Source organism: Polypterus senegalus, chromosome 2 (assembly GCF_016835505.1).
Source record: "Polypterus senegalus isolate Bchr_013 chromosome 2, ASM1683550v1, whole genome shotgun sequence".
Classification (NCBI taxonomy): domain Eukaryota; kingdom Metazoa; phylum Chordata; class Cladistia; order Polypteriformes; family Polypteridae; genus Polypterus; species Polypterus senegalus.
Genome location: NC_053155.1, coordinates 201,242,907 through 201,269,496, shown reverse-complemented (window position 1 = coordinate 201,269,496; position 26,590 = coordinate 201,242,907). Strand labels below are relative to the sequence as shown.

Below are 26,590 nucleotides of genomic sequence, written 5' to 3'. Positions count from 1 at the left end.
TTGTTGTTAGCTTTGTAATGCTCCAAACATCACAACACAGGTTTCATGGCTATTTTCTTTATCCGGTCTAAATATCTGCATTTAAAGGAAAAGCATATTTTGATTGGACAACGTCTACCATATGTGATGAAAGGTTTCAAACCAGTGAGTAAGATTTGTTGCTGTTTCATACCACCTTAACTATCACCAGAATTATTTATTTATTTTGCTTTAAATGAAGTTAACTTTGTAGAGCTCTGCTATGGCCAGGTGGTGTTTTTCCTTTCAGTTAGTGTGCTGGATGAAATTTTGTCCTAAACCACAATTAAACACCATTCAAAAGAGAGTTTTTAAAAGAAACTGGGTGGTGGGAAAAGGCATACTCAATGCAAAGTAACAACAGTACATTCCATGAACCTCTGAACATATTAAGGTTTAATAAATAATTGATTATTAAAGCAATGATGCTATTCTTAGTGCCATGTACTTTAGAAGGAATCTTAGACATGGATATATGCATTTTAACCTACATGAAATATACTTGACTGAGGTCTTATTTCTCTCTTGCTTTAGCTAATTTAGATGACCTCCCTCCTGACAATCCCCCAGCTGGGCATATTTCAATGCATCAGTCCATCTAATTGGTGCTCATAGTAATCCTCTTTCAAGAAGATGGTGGGGATAATGTTCATAACAGTATCGTTTACAGTGTATGCAATAATTGCTCTTATGGGGAAAGATGAAGGGACCAAGTGAAAGAAATGACCAGCCAGATCTGAATCCACATGATTTATTGATGTTGGATGTTAGAATCGTCCATTAAACATACATGCATGCATACATAAAATAAATACATAAAAAAATATTGAAACCCAGCCACAGGGGATGAACAAACCAGTATGTTTCTTCGTGCCTGTCCCAAGCCTGGATGAATGGGGAGGGTTGCATCAGGAAGGACATCCGGTGTAAAAGTTTGGCAGATCACTATGCGGACAACAATACAGATTTCCATACCGGATCAATCGAGGCCGGGGTGAACAACAGCAGTACTATGAGCCAACTGGTGGAAATTGGGCTACTTTTGGTCAAAGAAGGAGAAGAAGAGGCAGAAGACGTGTCCAGAGGCAGAGGGAGAAGAAGGTAAAGAGAGTGGAAGTGAGGGTAGGAACTTTGAATGCTGGCAGTAGGACTGGTAAGGGGAGAGAGTTAGCCGATATGATGGAGACAAAGAAGGTTGATATATTGTCTGTTGATGAGACTAAATGGAAAGGGAGTAAGGCCAGGTTTTTTGTAGGCGGGTTCAAATTATTCTATCATGGTGTGGATGGGAGGAGAAATGGGGTAGGGGTTATCCTGAAAGAGCAGTATGTCTGGAATTTTTTGGAGGTGAAAAGAGTGTCGGACAGGGTGATGATTATGAAGCTGGAAATTGAAGGTGTGAAGATGAATGTTGTTAATGCAAATGCTCCACAAGCTGGGTGTGCAATGGATGAGAAAGAAGATATCTGGAATGAATTGGATGAAGTGATGGACCCAAGGCAGAGAAAGTTGTGATTGGAGCAGATTTGAATGGACATGTTGGTGAAGGCAACAGAGGAGATAAGGAGGTGATGGGTAGGTATGGTGTCAAGGAGAGGAATGCAGAAGGTCAGATGATAGTGGATTTTGCAAAAAGGATGGACATGGCTGTGGTGAAAACATATTTTAAGAAGAGGGAGGAACACAGTGTGACATACAAGAATGGATGAAGATGCACACAGATAGATTATATCCTATGCAGGAGGGTCAATCTGAAGGAGATCTGAGACTGTAAAGTGTTGGCAGGGGAAAGCATAGTTAGGCAGCATAGGATGGTGGTCTGTAGGATAACATTGGATATCAAGGAGAGGAGAAGAGTGAGGGTAGAGCCAAGGATGAAATGGTGAAAGCTGAAAAAGGAAGACAGCAAGGTTGAGTTCAGGGAGGAGATAAGACAGGCACTGGGTGGCAGTGAAGAGTTACCAGACAGCTGGGAAACTACAGCAGATGTAGTAAGGGTGACAGCAAGAAGGGTGACTGGTGTGACATCTGGGTAGAGGAAGGAGGAAAAGGAAACCTGGTGATGGAATGAGGAAGTACAGGAGAGTATAAAGAGAAAGAGGTTGGTGAAGAAGTGGGATAGTCAGAGAGATGCGGTAAGTAGACAGGAGGACAAGGAGATAAGACATAAGGAGAAGAGAGAGGTGGCGAAGGCCTGTACTGATTGGCTAAACAGAAGCACCGAGCCGGGAAAGGTGTGTAGCAGATTAGGGTGATAAAGGATAATGATGGTAACGTACTCACAAGTGAGGAGAGTGTGTTGAGCAGATGGAAAGAGTACTTTGAGAGGCTGATGAATGAAAAGAATGAGAGAGAGAAGGATGGATAATGGGGAGCTAGTGAATGAGGAAGCGCAATGGATTAGTAAGGAGACGTGGTGTTATGGGTCCACAGCTCCACAGTTTTTTAAATAAATAATCACCGCGCCCGCGGCTCAGTGGGGGGGTGTGGTGGCTGTAGCGGGTCTCGGGGCGATCTGTGGTGTGGGCATTTCTCATCTAGTGCACAGGTGAGAGACTGCCCACATCCGTGATTGTTCCTGAGGCTGCTAATGTGCTGCAGCTGTTATTCCCTCTCAATATATAGAAGCGCGAGTCAGATAGAAAGGGGAAGAAAAAAGAAATGAGAAGGAAACGAAGGTTGCAGCCAGCCAGCAAGTCGGTGCAGGAGAGCGAGCAAGAGCAGGCTCGCAGCAGCTGAGCAGGCAGCCTGGGTGTTTGGCCAACACCTGGGAGAAGTAGTAGTTGTGGTCGCTCCCGCAGAGTTTGCTTTGGAAGGTGGGAGTGACCGGAAGGTGGGTGACTCTCCACTTAAGGCCACGAAAGGCAGCAGGAGTCGGGACTTGGGACGTGGCGTCCCCAGCATGAGAGCCTTGGTCGCGGGGGAATTCCCAATTCGCTGTCCGAAGGAGCCGAGAGGAGCCAAGAATCGGTGAGGTAATCGTGACAGCAGAAATAGACATTGAGAAGGTCAGCTGCATGTAGGGCGACACCCCTATTGAGAAGTCCAGACGGGAGAAGTAGGGGTTCCCCAGTAGTAGAAACAGGATGCACCGGAGTTTGAAAAGGACAGCTTCCAGCATGGTTTTAACCTCGTTGTTTTAAAGGGTGTTTTTCTATTATGATTTTAAACCTCCACGATTCACTTCTGCTTTTATTGGATTATTTATTTATTGAACTTTTTGAACCACTGCACTTTAACTTTGAACACTGTTTTGTTTGACTGTTTTAAATAAAAGCACATTGCACATCATCCCCTTGCTCCATTGTTATTGCCTCACTGTCTAGCTCATCGGTAACATTACCAACAGTGTTGGGTTCAAGGGCTCCCGAACAGCACATGGAAGCATGAAGCTGAACCTGCATCGTCACAAGACAGAGCTGGAGGTGACACAGTTAAAGATGTTAAGATTTGCATTGGGTGAGACAAGGATGGACAAGATTAGAAATGAGTACATTAGAGGGTTGGCTCAGGTTGGATGGTTGGGAGGCAAAGTCAGAAAGGCGAGATTGTGTTGGTTTGGACATGTGCAGAGGAGAGATGCTGGGTATATTGGGAAAAGTATGCTAAGGATAGAGCTGCCAGGCAAGAGGAAAAGAAGAAGGTCTAAGAGAAGGTTTATGGATGTGGTGAGAGAAGAGCAAGATGCAGAGGACAGGAAAATATGGAAAAAGTGGATCCACTGTGTCGACCCCAAATGGGAGCAGCCAAAATAAGAACAACATAAAAAAACACTGAGACCAAAGCACCTCAGGTCAAAAGTAAAATGCTTAATTGTGTTGTGGACATGTGGCCTTCATGTGGCTCGGATGACTGTGGTGTCAGACATGGGGCATAGGCTTCATGGGTAGTAGCAGAGTTGCAATTAATACCACCAATCTTTGTGGCATAGCCAAAACACCAAGTGACAGGCTAGCGGTAAGGAAAGCCTTCAATGTGCTGTTAGGAAGGGGGTCACTGGAGTTGACCACAAAGCTGAGTGGTTTACAACACTTGCGTTTTTTACCAGTAGATATGGGATTTTATATTTGTGTCATTAATACAACTCCACCATATAAAACAAACTGAAATACTTCACCTTTATTCTGTGGCACATGGAAAGGTTACCGAACACTGTGAAAATGTGTCTGCTAATGATACCTTTATAAGATTCAAACAGTTCTCTCAAAAATTGCAACATGTCAAAAAGGTTTTCTATATCACCTGCAACTTTGCTCATTACACTATACCTCAGTTTCTAATTATGCCATCCGTATCAAAAACACATGCTGCTATAAAAACAAAATCATAAATTAAGGACAAACCTTCACTCTTAATTAGTACTGTACTTAAAAATAAAAACAGAAAAATACGAGTACTGTAGTGCCTTGGCCATAGTCTTACAGTACATTTACAATCATTTAAACAGAGATTTGAAAGCAGTTCTTCAAAAGAATAAAATCCTCTTCAATTTGTGCTAAGCACAGGTCAGGGCAACTGTGCATTGTATTCTCATTGCCAATCAAACAAGAACCCCAGATTTAAACCCAATCCAAAAGAGATGAAACCAGGCACCAGTTTGTTTCATCAACATTTTGGCCTTGCTATCTCACAGAGCTGATTGAATTTCTATTTTTACTCTGATGCAGGGTAATTTTTTCACTAGATTCTTGCAGTGTTTCCTGAAGGATGGGAGTTCAAATAAAACTGGTCACAATTAGTTTCCTTTTGCAGAACCTCACAGTCAAGTCATTGCTTCCGTGGATTCAGATGAAGAAGAATTTAATAAGGGCCCTAGTGCAAGTCACTAGGATCTGTATGAGGTAGAACTCACTCAGGAAGACGCAGATTAGCAAAAAGGTGGTGCAGAGTCTGATTCTGACATCTGTAATATTCACATCTTATTACAATTTAAATGTGATCTGACCAATATAAATTAGAATCACAATTTACAAAAATTATACTGCTCAAAAAATTAAGGGAACACTTAATCATCTCAGTGTAACATCAAGTCAATTAAGTTTCAGTGATATTGCGTGACAGACGTGAACCATTTTGAACATCATTCAGCAAGATCAGTTTTATGGTGGGTCAGTGATGAGCTGAGAAGGCATATCCTTGAAGGGTCACACAGACCTGTGCATGGTAGGTAATCAGGTACTGGAATGAAATCCTCAGAGCCATTGTCAGACCTGGTGCCGTGTTCTCTGGGTTCTTCCTGGTGCAGGACAATGCCTTGCCTCATGTGGCCAAAGTGTGTAGGCAGTTCCTGGATGACAAAAGCATTGATGCCACTGAATGGCCAGGACATTCCCCAGCCCTGAATCCAAATGAGAACTTCTGGGACATTATGTATCGGTGCATCTGATGCTGTCAAGAAGCGACACAGTCTGTCTAGGAGCTCACTGATGCCATGATTCAGGTCTGGGAGGAGATCCCCCCAGGACACCATCCGAGGTCTCATCAGGAGCATGCCTAGCGGCTCTCGGGAATCCATACGCATATATGGGGGCCAAATAGATCATTGAATCACATTATGAGTTGTCGTGATGAAATTCACACAAGTTGGATCAGCCTGTGATTTCAATTATTGAGTTTTATTATTAGTGTGATGTTGAATCCAGTCCTCTGTGGGTCGGTGATTTTGGTTTCCATGGGCTGTTGTTGCATCACTTTGGTTCTCAAAGAATTATCCAGCATTATTCAGTAATGATTCTCCACTTGTTTTTTTTGGCAGTGTATATAAAATACACTAAAAAACTGTTTTTCCTTCTCTTTAATTTTAACATGTACAGCAAAAACATTTAAATCAAGTACACAAAATGTGTACAAATATGAGGTGAAAGTACAGCTTTTTTAACCTAAAGTTTGGATTTGATATGTTTCACAAGTTGACCTGAAAATGAATAGTAAAACATTTGTAACAAAAATAATGGTGCAATTTGCATGAGAATTGGGATATTAAATGACTATACAGGTATAACAGTTATGCTCAATATTACCACTAGAGGGCCTGGGAATCAGGGTCACCATTAACAAGGTAGTCTAGAGCTACTTGCATTACTACTACGGTAGACCAAGAATTGATAACAAGTGCACCAGTTGCATGAACAACTAATTTTGAAAGGAGCACTAGTGTTAGGTGGTCAGATCAATGCACACAATGTCCACATCACTCTTGAGTGTTGTAGGATTCTGGCATTGAAGTTTACAAGAAATATTTTGTGTAAGCTAGGATTGGCTTTCGACACATTTTAACATTAATAGAAATATGGTGCATTCCTTGGGTTGGCAGTGATTAATTTTACAATACGGACTGTCACTTTGCAGACAAGAAAGTCTATTTTACTGCATTCATTTCAATATCTCCCTGTGACTACTCACTAAAACCAGCTGCATCAGGAAACGGTGCTTGGCTTTATCAACCCATCCCACAATAAAATTTTACTTAGTATTGAGTTCTGCTTCTCCAATGGAGCTGATGACTAGTGGATGTGCATTGAAGGAAAACATAAAATAATGCGATCTGGAAAATATACTTGTGCAACATACCAATCAATGGTATCCACAGTTCTATTATTATAGTCCTTCATTTGTGCTGTTTGTTAAGAGTAGCTTGATGATGTGACAGACCTTCAAAGTCATCCTGTCACAAATAAAAATTGTAGCACTATTTCCAAAAACGATTATACCCAAACATGGAAAGCTTCCATGTCCCTGGAATCCCTCTAACAGGAAATCATTTAAAAAGTAAATCAAAATTCAGAGGAGCCTGTATTACCAAGACATAGGGATTTTACCGGATAGCAATAACTTTGAAGTCAAATCCTGCTCACAAGGAACACACTTTTTCTATTGCTAAACTAAACCACTGATTTTAAGTGATAACTGATGAGAAGTGCATTTTGTCACCTATGACTATGTATATGTAACAGTTTTCGTTTTCTCTAGTTAATCCTGAAATTGTCAATCTGTTTAATTTGTCACTACATTATAAGTTTAAGCAGTGCAAATGAAATTACAATATAAAATATTTTCTTAATAACATTGTATGTTTTACAAAATATTCTTTTGTAAAAATCTGTCAAATGTAATATATATGATAGAAAAGATGGAAAATACAAATTTAAGAGATAGCCTTCATTAAACAAAGTAATAGTTCTTTCTGCAGACACAAAATAAACACTTCAATATATGACACTAACACAAACAGTCTACGTAACTGTATCAAATTACTTAATTGAAATATTTTGTTTTAAAATAATAATGAGCTGCAGATTTAGTGTGGGGATACAGCCGATTTCCAATCTAAAACTCATTTGATTTTAAAAAATAAATCATTTAGAAGAACAAGAAAAAAAAAAAAAAAACACGGTAAAAAAAAAGCAAGGTAAGTAGGCAGGTTTTGTAGTTTGTGTAAACCTGCAAACGCACATATTTGGATAACTATACTTTTTCAGTACAAAAGTTTTTCCTGCTCAGGATTCCAATAACAGACAGCCTCTACTCTGGACTAATTTTCTAAAGAATTATATTAACTAATCATGGATATGACATGCTATAGTAGCCCCATACAAAACAACAGGAATTACTGTAGTTTAAGATTAGAAAAAAACAGGACTATGCTTGGAACTAAACTTTGAACAATTGTTTGTTTTAAACTATTACATCTGTACATTTTGGAAAAGTATAGAACAAAAATAAATGTACTTCATTAATGATGCTCTTGATTTGGATAATCTGGTCACTCATACTTGACATTTTAAAATATACCAGCTAAAATATAACCCTTAACATTAAAATGTGTACAAACTGTCTAGAAAAAATGTACACAAAAAGGCACACACACAGAATGTGATGTCCTTAGATAAACCTGAATACATTTTAGCAAAAAGTACAGTACAACATTGTTTCCAAAAAAGTTGTAATAATTCATTTTGTGTAAAGCAATAAAAACCCAAACATTTGCATAGACACCCAGTGCAAGTTTTCATAATAAGTGGTAGTGGCTCGGACAAAGATGTGTACATTCTCCTCTTGATTAGACCCAATCTTTGGGGTTTCGTAGGATATCCAGGATTTCAGCTTCCTTTGTGCCTTTGTGAGGTTCATGCATATATTCCCATCTAGTTAAAACCAGAAAATAAACAAGCATGAAAAGACATAAATATAGGTTACAATACACTTGTTTTTCCTAAGTTAATATACTTCTCCTTCAGACTGTCAGCTTCCAAGATGCAGTATATACTATTCTACAGAAGTGATCATGGCAAAATGATTAACAACATATACGTTCTGTTTCTCTGTTAAAGAAGCTTTTTTTCCTTTTACCCTTTCAGCAAATCTGCTTCAAAGCAGCATTTCATACCACAAGAATATTATCCTCAACTGAGTAAAGCAGATCACCACCAGTTGCCACAACCAGTGACAGGCTATGTCCACACTGCCATGTTTTCATTTAAAAATATAGCTTTTAAACAAAAATCATCTCCAGGCACACTATATTTTTTTACATTTCTACAAAAACATCCCTCTCCATACTGAAATGACCAAAAACACATATTACATAGACCTTCGCCTACACTTGGCATGAGTGCATCCACAGAAACTCTGCAAAAGAGATGCTGAAAAATTAAGAGCATCATGAAAATTAGATTGCCATGTACTTTATGTGCTTTCGAAAGTATCAATGCATGCAGGACTCTGATAGTACATTCACTGCACATAAAAAAGATATTCTTGTAAATTTGATTCATTTCATGTTAATGCACTGATTAGTTGAAAGTAATAGTTTCCAGAAACAGCAACGGTTGTCTTGTCATTAAATAAAAGCAGTGAAAATGTTAATGTGACACAAAAAAGTTAATTTCTATGTTCATTTGAGAACACAGAGAAACAGCAAAGTTCTTACATTTATTGTTGTCCGTCCAGGTGGGCACGATAAATCAGTCTCTTTCCAAAATTTATTGGTATCCCTATGGGTGTTTTATTGATTATTAATTACTAGCTGCGTGTGTTCTTCGGGACAAAAAAAAAAAAAAAATCCAAAGACTCCCTAGCAATTTTACTATATTGGTGAATTTGCAGAGGCATCACCTAAGTGGGAAGGTTGGACCTTGACTGAGGCAGACGTGTAGTCAAGTGTAGCTGTGGCACAAATTGAGCAGGACAGGTTGGAACCTGTCTCAGGCAAATGTATGGTAACTCAGTGTGTGAACATACAATATACATGTACCACAAAGCGGAGTCTGTCTGCTTGGGATGAATAAGAAGTGAGGTGCATGCAAGTGCCAAAATACTTAAAAGTGTAAGCATGCGCCATCTCACCAAGTGAAAGTCACACTTGTATAGGGTAGTCCAGATCTAATTATGCATTTTTCATTACACTATAACTTAAGTTTATTACATTGAAAAAAAACCCCAAAAAATCCCATACCATCAAGAAATGTGCGAACTGATGACATGAAGAATCGTCTTTGCGCCGAATTGGAATCGTTCCTGTATAAATCAAAGTCATCCAGACGATCTGGATCTGCACCACCCTCTAAGCGCTTCTACATCTTCTGTAGAATTCATACCAACTCCCAAGACACACACACCCATACACACACAAGTCTTTTGTAATGAGAACTAAGGTGCATGCACCATCTAATGGCTGTGGCTGAACATCAGCGGAGTAGACTGCTCCATACACATACATACACACACACCCACCAAGGGCTTTTATTTATATATGTCTGATCAGTTCTTACACTATACAATGAGAAAGACACTGAGCACAAAACAGGAATTCAGGTAAATGAAAGCAGAAACTTCTGCAAATTTGAAACAAGCCCAGATGTTACTCTTGGAAAGCCAACAAACATCTGGATGATTCCCCAGCCTTTTGGGAAAATTTTCTGCAGAGAGACCGTCAAAGGCAGAACTCTCTGGATGACATATATCTGATTATGTCTAGAATATAGTTAATACAGTTTATGATGGTAAGAACATCATACCTACAATAAAACAGGAGTGTAGTGTGATGTTGTGGGGATTCATTGTTGCCAGTTTTTCATATATAGCACATTGTATTTCTTTTATCAAAGTCACTAAGTGGCAAAATAATGGGGGTCAGAATATGGTTAAATAGCATAGTAAATAACACAGTTGTTATGAAGTAGGTAGTATGAGAAGTACATACCCATCGATTTCATAAATAAAAAAGAAAATAATAAAGAAATATTAAACACTGAGATACTTCTAATCATTTAACAAATTGACTCACCTGGCAGTAAGTGGCAGGGACATTAAAATACTTTCAATCCTAGATCCAGAAGTAGCGAGACCAAATTTTGTTCCTCGGTCATATATAAGATTAAATTCAACATACCTATAATACATAAAAATAAACTAAAGTTTGTCAAACAGAAAAAAAAACCTTGAAAACTTCAACTTTTTACAACATGAAAGTTTGCTATATATTATTTTAAAAATAAATACAGCATTTGTTTCTCATTTATATTTGATAGTGCTGACGTTTAAATTTGATACATTCTCATTCTGCAGAAGCAGCAACTTGACTATTAAGTAACTAAGTTATTAAGATGGACTTAAGAGTCTAGTTTTGTTTACTCATGCTTTTGCCATTGGTAATAATACCAATGTTCCTGCTGTATTCTGAAATTTTTCAATAAAATATTTTTTCTTAAAAATCTCAATGAGATAAATATTCTGAAGGTATGTTCTGCAAAGAATGTTACAAATATATTTATAACATGCCACACATTTTTTTAAATGTTAAATGTTTTAAGAAATACTAATGACAAAGTTATTTTTCATAAGGGGAAAACTAATTTCTAATAAAGGTACGTCCTTAGATATTTTCTGATTTACAAATATTTTATTGTCTATGCATGTCTAGAACAGTAAAGGTCTGATGAGCTAAGAAAGTACTTACAAGTAATGTGTTTATTAAAAAAAAAATTACATTACTACAACAAAGTCTGTAACAGCCACAAACAATAGATGGAGTCCTTTGTGTATAAAAGTAAGAGAACAGAAAAACAGAATTGTTTTCTTTGACAATGAATAAAGCAGTGCACATAACAAATGAGAAAAAAGCTGAAATAACTGGAGTGTGCTTGACAGTTAGAAACTTTTTTTTTTTTTTTAAATACACATAATATACATTATTACAATGGATTAATAAAATTAATTTTGGCAAGTGAAGAGTAAGTTAGCCATAACTGTTACTAAACAATATTTGAAGAAAAAAAAAATTCAAATTGCAGAAAGCATGCAGTTTGCAAATAATTAAAAATTTGCTCATTAAACATAGCATTTAACAAAGTCTTCCTAAAATGTTACAAAACTAATGGCAAGAAAAGTTGTTTTAAAGTGAACTAAGGTGATTTACTAGTACAGCTGCAGTGCTCCTTCATTTTGAAAGCTGAACCAAATTCGTTTTTTACTTTGTTATAAAGTACTAATTATAAAATAATATGCATTAATTACTATGTTACAATACTTTTAAATGATAAAAACTATTATAATGCATTTAGTGTAATAGACTAAGTAAGCTATTCTGCATTTAGCAAAACTAGTCCTAATCATCAAGTAAATAAAGGTATTCTTGAAGAATATGTATAGTATTTTTGAAACCTAAATTATTTTATCACAACTGTAGCAAACATTTATTTGCCCTGGGAATCTGTGTCATTAAGTGAAACTTTATAATGATACTACCTGTGTTACCTGGCTTCACCTGGGAAATTTAAGACAATGGTGAAATTAGCATAACATTAATATATATTCCGAAATTAAAAAAAAAAAACTCCAATTTTTTTTCTGTAATATCTCCAAATTTCAGTCAAATCCAGTAAGATATTTTTGAGAGTTTAGAGTAGTTTCTTATTGGTTTACCCCTAAATAAGGTACATCAATCTGTCCTTTCTCAGAGCATAACTAGTGCCTTGGATGTTAGTTTCCATTTCTGACAAATTTCAGCTTTTTAACTAAACAGGAAATACTGTTTTTTGTTGAGGAGTGACTTTGAACTTTGTTGCATATATAAAAATAAAACATACACACAAAAGAGGGTGTTCCAAAAATGTATTTATAATCATTTAGAGTGTTTATATAATGTTTATTAAGACAACATTGCAGCTGGTGCTGTTTAAATGAGGGAGGAGTTGGAGGATGAGGACATGCTTTCTTTCCAGCAGGACAGAACACTTCTCTACTACCATCATAATGTGATGGCCTATCTTGACAAAATCTGCCACACAAATGTCCAAAGAGGTACCCTCACATTCACCAAACCTCATGGCAATTTTTTTTTTTTTAATTGGGGTCATGTCAAAGATAAGGTTTATCTCACAAAACCACAACAATCCATAAATTGAAAACAGTCAAAGAGAATCTGCTTAATTATCAAATGAAAAGATCTGTGATGTTTGCAGATCCATTGGTCCAATTATCAGCTGTGCCTGGACCACAGCAGCCAATAGTTTGAACGCACTCAGACACATTTTGTGTGTGTATATATAATATATACTGTATATATGTGAATAGAATGATAGTGTGTATGAGAGAGAAAGAGATACATAATAGACCACAGAAAATGTCAAGCAAATCCTTAAATCAAAAAAAAAAAAGAATATGCCAACATCAGAAAAAAGAATGTTCCAAAGTACTGATTCATGTCTCAAGATGATACAAATATAAAAACAGTACTACACATGTGTTGAACGTTTTAATGCTCTAAATGCTCTACCATGCATACAATATCTACACATTCTTTTTACTGACAAAACTGAATTTCAGAAAATTTTAAAATACCCTGAATTATTATTATTACTAAATGCAAGTTTACAGATGGTGAAAAAAAAATTCAGATAATGTAACAAATTATAATCAAAATTGTTTTCATAATTCTAAACAAAAATATATACAAGTAGAAGAAACATATATTAAGTAATACAAAGGAAATAACAGATGGAATGCTTCCATCTGAACTAAAACAACTACAAGTTTGAGGAAAAAAGACTAATGAACTGCTAAATGAAATCAAAGTAAACTTAAATACATCTCTAGGACAAATAGGTTTAACCTACTTATTCGCAAGTAGGAAAAAAGGATACCGTAGGAATTAATTCAAGCACGTTAATTTCTCAAAGGCAAAAATATCTAGCAAAGAGCTTTCCCATAGCATATTTAAGAAGCTTGGGATCATTTCTTCACACAATGTCACGGAAACAAAGAATAAAATACTGAGCGAAGATCCTGATAATTAAAAAGGACAAGCTATTGGGACAGCTTTGTAATTATTTTAAAAAAAATAAGTTTAATGGATTGAATGGTCTCTGCTTGTTTGTTTAAATTTATTACATAAAGCTAAGCAATTTTAGCAAGTGATACCCTTTCTTTTTGCAATTCTTGGTTTAAAAAATAAACTGCTTCTGTTACTTTAAAGCACCAACAAGTAGGTTAGCTTTCCTAATGTGAACTATGAATGATGTCTGAATGCTTTTCTAGAAGACATCTCTGGGTTTAAATAAAAAACGCACTAAAACAATTTTTATGTTTTTAATCCTTGTTAATTACTTTTGAAGAATGCTGTCAAGATATTCTGAATTTACCTGCCCCGTCGAAGCTGTTGCCAATGTTTCTCTTCAGAGGTAAAAGAATCATTGAGATGCTTTTTCACAATAGGAATATAACAAGGCACAACCGCTTTGGCACAACTCTTCACAAACTCAAACACCTCTGCTTTAGAAGGCGACTCCAAATCGTCAAAAAAGATGCCTCCAATTCCTCTCCTTTCTCCACGGTGTTTGATAAAGAAGTAGTTGTCACACCTGAAATGAAGAAATAAACATTATATATAAAAAACAAAAAAAGGCTGTTATGAGAGCAGGTTACAGCTCTGTCTATAGTACATCTAGTTGACGGCATCTGAATCATTTCTCAACAGGCAGTGCAAAATATCTAGATCATATATAGAGAAAACAGCAGGGAATATTAAAAAAAAAAAAAAAAAGTTATGATGACCTTTCCGTGCCTCTATATAAAATTTGTCATCTCTCAGCTATTATTCCAGTTTCTTGCTCACTTAACCTAATAATTTCATGCACTGGCATACTGATAAAGACTACTTCTTAAAACATAACACCTCAAAAATAGGAGGATATTAAAAACAAAATATTCAACCTTAAATCTTCTCTACAGCTACAGCATCAGTTTGAAAGGATTTTCAATTAATTGAAAAATATACTTTGTGTCACCCAAAACAGATGCACTATGTTACTAATTTAAAGTTACAGCCATACTAACCATGTTCATAATTAATTAATATGCAGCACAATGACACAATGGAACATAAGCATTGCCATCTTGTACTAATAAGTGTGGGGTTTGTCCCCAAACAACTGCACACTGCGTAGAGCTTGCATGTGGGTTCACATGGGTTTGCCATAGTTGCTTTCCACTGTCCAAACTCAGCTGGGTATATCTGTGATTTCAAAACTGGCCGATCTGGGGTTGTTCCTGCCTGTGCCTGTTTGCTGAGATAGGCTCCAGCTGCCTAGTGACCATGCCCTGGATAACGCCCAGGTTTAGAAAAAGAATGGATCAAACACACATTATAATTTGTCCTGACCTAAGTGATTCTCTCTCTTGCATATTACCTATCCTTCAAAAGACAAACATACATTCTGGACAATTCCAGCTACATCATAGTTTACTATTTCAAATCTAGTTTAAGAGAAGTTATTTCAACTTATATAATTTATACAGAGTATGTTAATTTTTCACACGTCTGAAAGCCACTCCTGTAGGCAAAACAGATCCTCAGCCGTCAGGCTAAACAATTGAAACTGTAGTGCACATGTACCACATATGCCTGCCTGTACAAACAGCAACGTGTCTGTCTCAGTAAATCTCTTTCATATATCATTTTCACCCTGTTACAAAATATAAAAAAAAAAAATAGAATAGAATAATATCTTTCTCTTTTAACATAAGGTATATTATTCCTATATATAGAATGTTATATTCTATGCTTAAAAATAAATAATTGGCTTACTAAATTAAAAAAATGTTTGTTGTATTTATATATTAAAAGTATTATCATATTAGCTAAACTTTACTTTAATTTACGGCATAAAGGCACTTACCACAGTTTTTCAAGCAGCAAAAGCTTAAATATAAACTTGTAGACTATCTATAATTCTATAAAACTAGGTTGATGAAAAAAATTAAGTTGCGCATTTCTACATGACAATTCTGACTAACTATGACGCTACAATTTTTTCCATTCCACTTCAACTACACACCCAGCAGAAAAGCAAAGGTATTTAATCAGTTTCAAAGAAATGAAATAGTGGGGTGTTAGTAAACATTTTTTTTTTTTTATTAAATCGCTACCATCCATGTATCTCTAATATAGCAAACAAATTGTAGAAAATATTTATATACTGTAATATACTGTATAGTAATTAAAATAAATATGCAGGGTGGTCCAGATCTAATTATGCAATTATGAAAAGACGAACACATCAATCGCACCCACTGTTCCACTGACAACAGTCTCCCCGCCATTTTGAAATGCAGGGCAGGTGCTGCCATCTATCGGCAACAAAAAGAATTTTTTGTGAATTCTCTACATAATAAACTTAAGTTATAGCGTAATGATAATTGCATAATTAGATCTGGACCACCCTATAGTATACACATGCAAATATAATAATATTAATGCAGGAAACTATAAATACTGTATGTCAAAACAGCTATTATTCATCTAATTACCTAAAAAGTAATTACACTAATCTCTTACTGAAACTGAAAAATGTGCAAAACAGGAAAATAATGTTGAGTACAGTAAGATTCTTTTTTTGTTTGCTTCTACCATAGGATTTTGGGATATTTTCTTTCTTACTTTTTAGTAGTTGCTGGCACTATACTTTACAGGAAAGAAGAAACAGAGCTCCTGTTAATGAAAAGCTATATCAGCATGCATAATCAAAAGTAAAATATGTAAAGGGTTATTTTCACAATGAAAAAAATAGGATTAAAAAAAATAAATTGTGACTTTGTACAAGATGTTCATGCAGAAATTTTGTGATAAGAAGGGCTTTTTTTGTTCTGTTTTTTATTATTGAAATAACCCCTACCCATTTTTCCTATTGAGTGCAGCATGCAACATGCTTCTTACAACATGTTAATAACTGTTACTTTTTACTTTTGCAGTGTGTCTGATATGGCATTCCAAGGAACAGAGGCTATTAATAAGAGTTACACATTTCATGCTAGGATATAAAGCACTTTCAGCAACTGGAGATATTCAGCCTTTCCAAGTTAACTTGTGTCCTGAGATTCATCTACCAAGAGCAGAATGAAGAAATTAAAATGAAATTTGGATAGCAACGCTATGAGCTTAAAACAAAGAAAATAGTGTATAGTGGTTAGATTATTTTTACCATTTTTTGAAATCAGGATATAGCTTAGGGTTGTGCTGGTCACAGGCATCTTTCAAGGTTTTGTGAAAATGTGCAGCATCTGCATTATCAAGGTATGTTGGAGTCAAGTCTGTGCCTCCTCCAAACCACCACTGTTTTGTACCTTCGGGAAATAAAAAGGTTATTACTTTTAACCCCTAAATGTGGTTATAATTTTGCTGTCTGTTTATCCAATCTACAAGACTGTTTTGACTGCAATATACTTTTCCAACTGTAGTCAGTAAACAAATTTTTTTTAAATCAATAGCAGTATGAACAAAGGGACATTAAACTTTAACAATCCTTATTCAAATTTTCAATTTACTACTGAAATTTAGTAATGTAAATGTTGCTATTAAAACAATATATCCATCTATCTCTCTAACCCACTAATATGATCTTAAACTATGTACTTTCTACGTAAAATAAAATGCAATTATGCATATTGCTTAAAGTACAAGCTTTGCCATCATGCACTTTAAATGTCTGGTTAATATGGATTATTTAGCAATACTGTATACGACAGTTTCAGACTAATAAAATCAGTTCTAAACATGCTATATGATACTGCTGCTTCAGTTATATTTTACTGTGACTTACTGCTATAGAGAAATGCATACAATTCAACTTCAGCACATTGGTAAAGCTGCTAAAAAAATAACACTGTTTTGAAAGCTGTTATTCACTTTGGAATGCTGAAAAAAAATTCAAAGCATACAAAGTCATCATTATTTATTAAACATTTATTGGAAATAATGAAATTACTGTGAAATTGAAAAATCACTTATTACACTAGTTACTGGTTTTATTGCCACAGTCTGCAGTTTTTCCACATGTCAATGATGAATGAGTGAAAAAGCTACTTGTAAATGCTGCTCAGGTGGCAAATTATTAACATTAACACTGTAGAACACTTTGCTAAAGAGCTTTTAACAAAACATTTGCTGGACTGTTCTATGTGGCAAAAAAAAAATCACAGTTCACCATTGGTTGTTTCTTCTGCCAAACAGACTGACATTCACTACCAATGGCCCTCCAGCACTAAAGCAGATATTTAAGCTTTAACAGCCCAAGATTCAAATAATAAAATGCTAAAACCAGATGTTGCCCAGTGCATACAGATTGATGATGGACCAAATTCCTCAATAGTGGCTGACCCAAAGTTAAGGTAATATGATGCATCTATACACACAGCAAACCAATTTTTTTCATATTTGTTTTCTCTTCAAAGTCAAGAGGGGAAAAAAAAAAAAAAACGACTTTCCTTAAAACTTTTTAATTGCAGTATGTTTGTGTGTATATAGTACATTACTGACAGATACCACTTAGCATGGAAAACCTATATATATCTCCCTCTCTTTCTATATATATATTTTTCACAAAAATACAACAATATAGATAAAATAATTTTAAACTTGTATTTTGGTAAGGATTTTAAGCAGTAGTTTTCAGTTTATGCAATGTCAGAGAATACATTATAACCTTAGAATGTGTACAAGGTAAGATAAGTCAGGTACTCCATGATAATATCATTCCTTACAAATCTTATGGTGAAAAACCCCCAAGATTATAACCAAAAAAAAAAAAAACCCAAAATAAAACACTGTGGGAATCCACATGGATACAAGTATATTAAAGCTGTTACTACTATATTATAGTTTATATTCTATTACAGAGAAAAACAGAAAATAAAAAGCAGTTGATTGAGAAACAGGTTTCCACCTGAAGACAGAACTCTAAACCAACTAATGAAGGAGAGAGGCAGGTCTTCATTTCAAAAAGTCTCTCTCACGATGCTTTAGTTCACCGTTTATTCCGGAAGTAACTATTTAACAATATTTTATCAAAAAAACAAGGTTTGGCAGGTTTTGAGCATATGACTGGATAACTAACATGTGGTTTATGTGACACAAAAAACGTTACTTTATTTTCCTTTTTTCCCCCATGGATGTTTCACCCAGCATTGGCCATTATTGGGTCAAGTTAATCAGAAACATTGTTATGTCCTTTCTCCATGAAAACGTAACAATAATAATTGTTCTTAGCCACCACTACAAAATACATGGGGTAAGTAATACTGAACAAGTGATTGATGGTCACAGGTGTGCTGAGCTCTTCATCCCAAAGGCCTCTGGAACCTTCTTGTTAAACATTACAAGTCTGGGAAGATTCAAAAAGGCATTTGGAGGCTTCCAGGACATTATAAATACAGCCTCACAGATAATAATGAGAGAATGTAAAGAGACAGGACACGATACTGGACGACATTCCAGGACAATAAATGAGTGTAATTCCCTGTCAAGTTTATATTACTGTTTCTGTAACATCAAATAGACCTGTCTGTATTTCTCATTGTATGTAATGTAAGTTGAGGACAAAATAGTTTCTTTCCAAGAACTGAGGAACAGATATGTTGACATTTGGGGTTTCAGGTCAAATACCGCTACTCCAATATAATTTGAATTTATTTAAAAAGGACTTATTCAAAGGCAAAAGCTGACCTTTAATTGTAAAAGAACAGTTTGCTTTACCTGCACTAATTTTGGCATTGAATTACTCCAGATGTGCCAACACTAACCCTTTGCCTATTTTACGCTAAAAACACTGCTACTTATCCCCTCTAACCTGTCACAAAACAATCCCTAGTGAAGGTGCCCTGAACCTTCACAAAAAGTGCTTCCCCTGGGCTCCACCCAGATTCTACTTGTCATTCCTTACAGCAGTTTATGCAGCAGCAAGACATCAAAATAAGTTTGTAGAGCAAGACTACAAACAGGACCCATGCAACACTATCATAAGTGCTACATGCTTTGTAGACACACCATGAGTATAAAAAAAAAAAAGTAAAAATAATAATAATAATGTAGCAAAGCATGGTACTAGTGCACATGGCTTGTGATGATTAAAGTCCTTTTTTTCTGGCTGATTTTATGTCTTAGTGTTTTGACAAAGTACTACCTGAAAACAAGAGGGCAGTGCTGATGCTTCACTTTTAGCGTTCACCTGCTCAGGACTTTGATAGCTCTTATATTTAAATAACAGCTAAAGTATGGCAAAGATTTATTTTTTTACTGTTGGTGTTAATTCTCACTGTAGTGACCACTGCAATCCTTTACCATGATAATATTAGAAAACATGTCATGCCCACAATTGTTAGCCTAAGTTCAAATATGTTTGAAAGATTACTAATTTTTAATTTTGGTAATAGAATCTTATTTTTTGGCTAATTTGACAGCCCCAAGTTGTCCTGAAGTGGCATAAACAACTCAGGTAAGGAATAAAAAAAGGATTTCAGAGGTACTAAAACTCCCAATAGGAACTCTTAAATCAGCTGTTGTAAAATGGTGGGCACATACAAATATAAAGAATCTTCAAACAAATTATCTCCTAAACATCAGCATTCCAATAAGAAAAAAAAAAACAGGAGAAGCAATTAAATAGCCAAGAACAATTCTTAAGGTGTTCCAGCATCTAAAAACTGAGACGAGAAAAATTGTTCAGACAGACGACAATCCTCCAAGACCATATATTTGGTTGAACTCACAATAAGTTTGGCCTACTGAAGAACATGATACATTTTCTGTGTTCTAATGAGACAAAAACCGAGTTAAATAGCTCCATTTGTAAGTGCAATGTGTGGCAAAAATGACCATAACTCAACACTTACAGGACAGCACCTGACAGGGGCAATAATATTAGGTGGTCATTTTTCGTCTGCAAGGACTGAAAGACTTGAGAAAATACAGGATGATATGAATGAAGAAAAAAAAAGAGAGATGCCAGTGCAAATCCTTTAAGAGATACAAAAACATATGAAACTGGAACACGACAGCAATTAATATTTCAACAAGACAATAACTTTAAGCACAACAACAAACCTACTATCAAATGGCTTAAAAAGAAGATGAAATATCTTGAGTGGCTTAGTCAAAGTTCTGATTTTAATCTTAAATTATCCTTAGTGTTAATCACATCATAAAGGATTATGAATCAATTCCAACATAGAGTTTGAGGATTAACTGATAGATTACAGAAGAAAGTTATCCATTTCTTGCCTTTAAACTCCTTAGCAATGCTTTTAACAAGTTTTTTTGAGAAAAAAATGAAACGGTAAGGAGGTTAAACCAAAGCAAATCACTTACTAAGTGATGTTTTGTTTATTATGTGTCACAAATAAAACCTACTATTCCCATTATAAGTCACACTAGATTTTAACTGGTGATGACCATATCACATTTCCATATTTCAAGATTACTAGAACACTTGGTTAAGGTTTACAGCCTACATCCACTATAGAAAATAAAGACAAGCTTAACAAATAAGCTGGTGTAGTTAATAAAAACAAATTTCAAAACTATTCCTAATAGGAAAATCAAGACTGTCAATAATAACTTAACTACAATGACAATTATTTTTAAAGATATGCAAGTTAAATATTATTTTCTTACTGTAGAATTACATAACTGCCTGTTAAATGTTATATCAGTTAGTAAGAAAAATTGAAATATTCTGAATTGTAAGTTTTTATTTGTTACTGACATTTGCCTGTAATTGCTTCACAATTTATCTTAAATAATGTTGATTTGCAAATCTTTTGTCTCCTTTTTACTTTGTTAAAAAGGGATGTTAAAATGACATATTTTACTCTTGAAACGGAAACAGCAATTCATGTTCCAATTTTTTATAGTTCCTGGAATAGCCTTCAATCAAATACATTATTTCTTCATCATATCACACAAACATATCACACTGAAAATGAATGTTTTAGAAAAGCTAAATGGTTTTTGTTTGAAAAGCATGCAGTGTATACTTGATGCTGCAATATGCAGTTAACCTGAATCCAGGAGATGGAGAGTGAAGATGGACTTCTATAGTTAATGCAACATGAACACTAGGTACTTGCAATTACTACCAAACACAAACTCATTAATTGATCTATACTTAGCACACTTAATCTCATGCATCTTATTTTTTTAACCTACACATCCAGTTCACAGTCAGGAGGAGCCAAATGATGCATTGTTCATTAGTTTAATTGTGTTTAAAATGTGAAAAACTTGAAATATCATGTCAGATTATAATCCTCTTAACAGTCTATACAATTAAGACTCATAAAAAATTAAAGTGTCAGGCTATATTAAAACAATAGACTTAACAACTGTAAATGCTTCCCAGTTTTAGCCATGCTTATGCTCGGAGATGTCATAAAATGCTACTAAAGTCACAGTACACATTTTCTTTCATTTCTAAAGAGACATCTTTACATTCATTGTGAAGCCCCTTCAAAAACTAGAATCCTGTAAAAGATAAATAAAACAGCTAACAAAGAAAATTCATAAATATATATACTGTATATGTATATTCTCACCGTCTTCTTCTTCAATTTCAAAGTATCTGTAATTGAAGTGTATTGTAGGAATGTGTGGATTTTTAGGATGGATAACAGAGCTCACTCCCATGGCACAAAAAGGTAGTTTTCCTATAGACAAAAACAGGTAACTCATTTTTTATGGAAACTTGCTTATCTGTACACAAAAATGATAATATACAAAAGAAAGTTAGATTCAGTTTAAAATGTTACACAAAATGTTTTCTGCTGAAATTAACATTACATGAAGTACACATTTAAAGCTGAAATTAAATATTAAATGGTAGAAAAATGTATTGCTGTCTTACAATTTAGTATAATGAATTTACTTCTAATTACAGTGGTATGATGAATGCATGAAATAGTGTACTCTGTACACGTGGTTATAATGACACTACAAATCTATAAACCTATAATTATATATAATCAGAGATTACATATTTTTTTGGTCAAACTGTAGGAAGATCACTTGATCCCTTGGAAATCACACACAAAAGATACTTTATTAAATACTTTATTTGCACCAAAACAAGTATAAAACAATGATTCACACATAAAAAGCAAATATTTAACACAGGTAGACTAGCTAAAATGTATTAATAATAAAAATAAACTTTTACAATGTAACTTAAGTAGAGGTGCTTTACATTGTATTGAAATATTTCTGATTTTCAAAATGCACTTTACACTCTAGTTACAAAACACTTTAAAAGACATATATATATATATATATATATATATATATATATATACATACACTGTATGGTTGCTTAAAAATCTATCACAGTTGAGTATGAAACACGCAAGTACTGAAAATTTTACGCCTACATTATTATTTTTGAAAAACTAAGCATACATTAAATATGCGGTTTACAGTACTGGTGACTTTAAGCAAATCAGGTAGGATAACAACTGAAAAAAGAGGACCATACAAAACAATTCTAAACATTTCAACGTGTATTATTATACTGTTTTGTTTTTTTTACCCCTTGCTGCTATATATAAAGGAGAATCTTACCATCCTTTCCTTTTAGGGGTTTGCCTCTGCTTTTCATCTGCTGGGCAGCTTCTTCAGAAAGGAAGCCAGACACCACTGATACGTTTACCCCAGCTTTCTCAAACACACGACCATCTTGTAAGACACAGCTGATGCCTCCTCCTCCTACAAAAGAAGAGCACATTATATATTAACTACTACCAGCCTGACAGCACACAAATATTTATTATCTTTCTTGTTTTACTCATTTTTGAAACCTGCTTTTATTTCAGTAAGGGTCTTGATTGTGGACGAAAAATGAATTAACCTGGGAAAAACCAGGGATACAGCATCAAGTCTTTGTAGAACACGTTAATTCAGACTCATAGATAAGTGGCCAAAACAAAACAAGTGGTCATCAATCAAGCCTTCACATTTCTGGGATCTGTACTCTTGTGTTATAACCACCACTCGACCCCGATAGCGGTTCACCATTCACTCATGTGTACGACGGCGACGACCATTTTTGGTGACATACTTAAGGACATTTGAAACTTTGCGACTGAAGTAATGTTTCCAAAGGAAGTAATGTTTTTAAACGGAATTCTTCTTCTTCTTTCAGCTGCTCCCGTTTGGGGTTGCCACAGCAGATCATCTATGTTGTCCGCATATTGACTTGGCAAAATTTTACACCGGATGCCCTTCCTGACGTAACCCTACCCATTTATCCGGGCTTGGGACCGGCACAAAGAAACACACTGGTTTGTGCATCCCGTGGTTGGGTTTTTTAAACGTAATTAAAAATCTAATTTTACATATTCTTGTTTTTGTTTTGTAAATAAACAAATGTAAAAACCGATAAAAGTTGTTCTCTTGCCTGTGGTGGGGTTATAACACACGAGTGCCCTGGGATCTGAGACGGAATCAGAAAACTATTGTAAAACCTAAAAACAGACACATGCAAAACCTTCCAAATCTACACAGACTGCACTCGGGCTGGAATTTTAATTCATGGCTCTGGGCCATTGGGGCAAAAGTGCAAGACTGCCAAGAATTGTTAATTTTAAAATAATACATAATATCTAAAAAATAGACTGCAAATAAAGTATGTTTCCTGTGGGGATCAATTGCTAGGGGCTTAATCAAAATTGAGTAACTAGAAATACTGTAGCCAACTAACTCTTTAAACTTTTTAAATCACAAAACCTGAAAAGCAGTCAGATTTCTATTGCTGCTATGTAGTATAGGATGAAAACTGTAGCAGTTAGTAAAAAAATCCCACAAAGACAATGCTTAGGCTAAGATTCCACCCCAGGACTGAGGAATTCTGAATTAGTAGCACTGCCCACTTTGCAACTCTGATGCCCGACTCTGAAAGGTGCAGAGTTTAATTCATACTGGCCTTCAATAGCAGACTAAAATTGCTACTGAAGCATGACCACGTCTTATAAACTGTGGCATAGTTCGTCTGCTAACTCACAAATGTAATGCATTAAAAAAACTTTAAAAACTTAAAAGAAGTGGTGAGGCGGCCTTCTGCTGTTATGCACCTAAAATATGGAATAGCCTGCCAATAGGAATTCACCAGGTTGATACGGTGGAGCACTTTAAAAAACTGCTAAAAACACATTACTTTAACATGGCTTTCTGAAAACTTCACCTTCATTTAATCCTGATACTCTGTATATTCAATTCATTATAATAACTATTCATGGTGGCTTTAAAATCCGTACTGACCCCTACTCTCTCTTCTGTTTCTTTTCCTGGTTTTCTGTGGTGGTGATCTGCATCATCTCCACCTAATCAAAGCACTGTGATGTTCCTACATTGATGGATTAAAAGCCAGAAGTCTACATGACCATCATCATCAAGTCCTTCCAAGAGAACCCTAAATACAAAGAGGACTGTTTCATTTATGTTAGGTAGAATGCCCAGAGGGGACTGGGTGGTCCCGTGGCCTGGAACACCTGCAGATTTTACTTTTTCTCTCCAGCTGTCTGGAGTTTTTTTTGTTTTTTCTGTTCTCCCTGGCCATTGGACCTTACTCTTATTCTATGTTAATAAGTGTTGTCTTATTCGTATTCTTACTTTGTCTTTTATTTCTCTTTTCTTCATCATGTAAAGCACTTTGAGCTACATTATTTGTATGAAAATGTGCTATATAAATAAGTGTTGTTATTACTAAAAAAACGTATATTTTCACATTATCACTGAAGCGGTGCAGCAGACTTGCTTGGAGAGCAAATTTCCCGCAGTAGTGACCTCTTTATGTGTACTCCTCCATCTGCAACTGACCTAAAACATGAACTTGAATGACCGGATAGTCACAGCGGGCTCGCTAACAAAACGACGTTCAGTTCACTGCCAGCTTCTGCTTTCTGTCCAAAGTGGCTGATATACACATAAAGGAAACATACTTACATTAACGAAAACTGAGCATGCATGCATACACATTCATACGTTCCATGAGCCAGTGGCCAAATTGTCTTATTAAGGATGAGGGTTTAGCTAATCGACCCCCGCAACCCTGTGTTCGGATTCAACCGGTTGGAAAATGGATGGATGGATGGATGGATGTTAATGAGGTCCACAAGAAAGAAAAAAGACATTTGTGTTATTCCGTGTCCAGGATAAATGAAATGACATAAGGGTTATGAACGCCTGCATTTCTTTTAACAATTAATGAATAGCTTTAAGCAGGAGCTAAAACGTATCCAAATGTTCACATTCTTCATATTTGCAGTTGCGAAACTGGAAGTGCCACCGAACGTGAGGACCAGCACGTACACTACCCTCTCATGAATGTGTACATACGAAACTTCCTCTACATGCATACACAACGTCCCCTCAAGTCCCACTACAACCCACGTCGCCCCAACACTCGAACCTTCTTTCCTTTGCCATCGATCAACTTTAAACGAGCTTCCATCCACTTCTGCCAGGGCCCTGCAAACATCTGCCTGCGTCTCCATTATCAGCAGCTCCATTTTCGATTTTATGTCATCTTTATTCTTCTGTAAGGTTCCTACGTCCGTCACGGGGGGTGACATAAAAGTCCTGCATTTTTCCAACACGTCATTTTCATTTGCCTTCGACTGAGGAGTTGCCGATTTCATTTCAGCCTTCTGAAAGTGACTAAAGCTTGCGACGACTCCAGCGATAACAGCGGCGCCGGCCGCCAACAGTGCCCGCCTGCCATACGAGCTGCCCCTGGTATGCTCGCCTGTAGCGCCGGTCAAGCAGCGTACGCTAAACTTGGTCGAACTCTTGTGACACAGCGAGTAAAGCTCTGGACTCACAACAGTATACCTGCCGCCACCGTTACGTAAGAGAAGTCCACCTGCAGACAGACCAGTTCTACTGAGGAAAAGTAAAGAAGACATAGCAGTTATAAAAACAACAATCCTGCAAAGAGTAAAGTTAAACGAGAGCGCCCTTTCCTCGTACACGGACTGAACGCGATACTTCACGTGCAAAACTGTTTCAAGAGTTCTGGGGATTGTAGTTCATACTAAGCGTAATAACTGACTGGCATGTCAAGCCCCAGGATGCAGTGCGCTAGGAAAGAAGGCGGGATCTGGTGGGGCCAACTCCTGCATAATAACTGATGCCGCACGGTAAATGCAGATAGCAAAAACTAAAGGCGTCATCCTTGAGAGATAGCTGGGTGTAGATACTAACGGAATAAAAGAGTGCTTTAGTTTGGCACGTATTGTTTCGGGTTTCAGTGTT

At 35.8% G+C, this 26,590-nt stretch overlaps 1 protein-coding gene across 1 annotated transcript; it reads right to left on the bottom strand.

Moving 5' to 3' along the window:
* Positions 1-5,797: 5,797 nt before the first annotated feature.
* cpox (coproporphyrinogen oxidase) lies at positions 5,798-26,369 on the bottom strand. The gene is made up of 7 exons (XM_039745186.1): positions 25,746-26,369; positions 22,901-23,044; positions 21,883-21,993; positions 16,497-16,638; positions 13,659-13,877; positions 10,304-10,408; positions 5,798-8,162 (listed from the first exon to the last, which is right to left on the bottom strand). Exons 1-7 carry the CDS (start codon positions 26,239-26,241, stop codon positions 8,078-8,080), a joined length of 1,302 nt encoding a protein of 433 aa, XP_039601120.1. The 5' UTR covers positions 26,242-26,369; the 3' UTR covers positions 5,798-8,077.
* Positions 26,370-26,590: the final 221 nt, after the last annotated feature.

Bases quoted from the DNA above. Each gene is read 5' to 3' on its own strand.
- cpox (XM_039745186.1), bottom strand. From the start codon at position 26,241: ATGTCTTCTTTACTTTTCCTCAGTAGAACTGGTCTGTCTGCAGGTGGA. The intron at 23,045-25,745 runs GTTCGAGTGTTG...CTTCTTTTGTAG, and splicing joins TCGATGGCAAAGGAAAGAAG to GAGGAGGAGGCATCAGCTGT. The intron at 10,409-13,658 runs GTAAATTCAGAA...TATGTATTATAG, and splicing joins CAACAGCTTCGACGGGGCAG to GTATGTTGAATTTAATCTTA.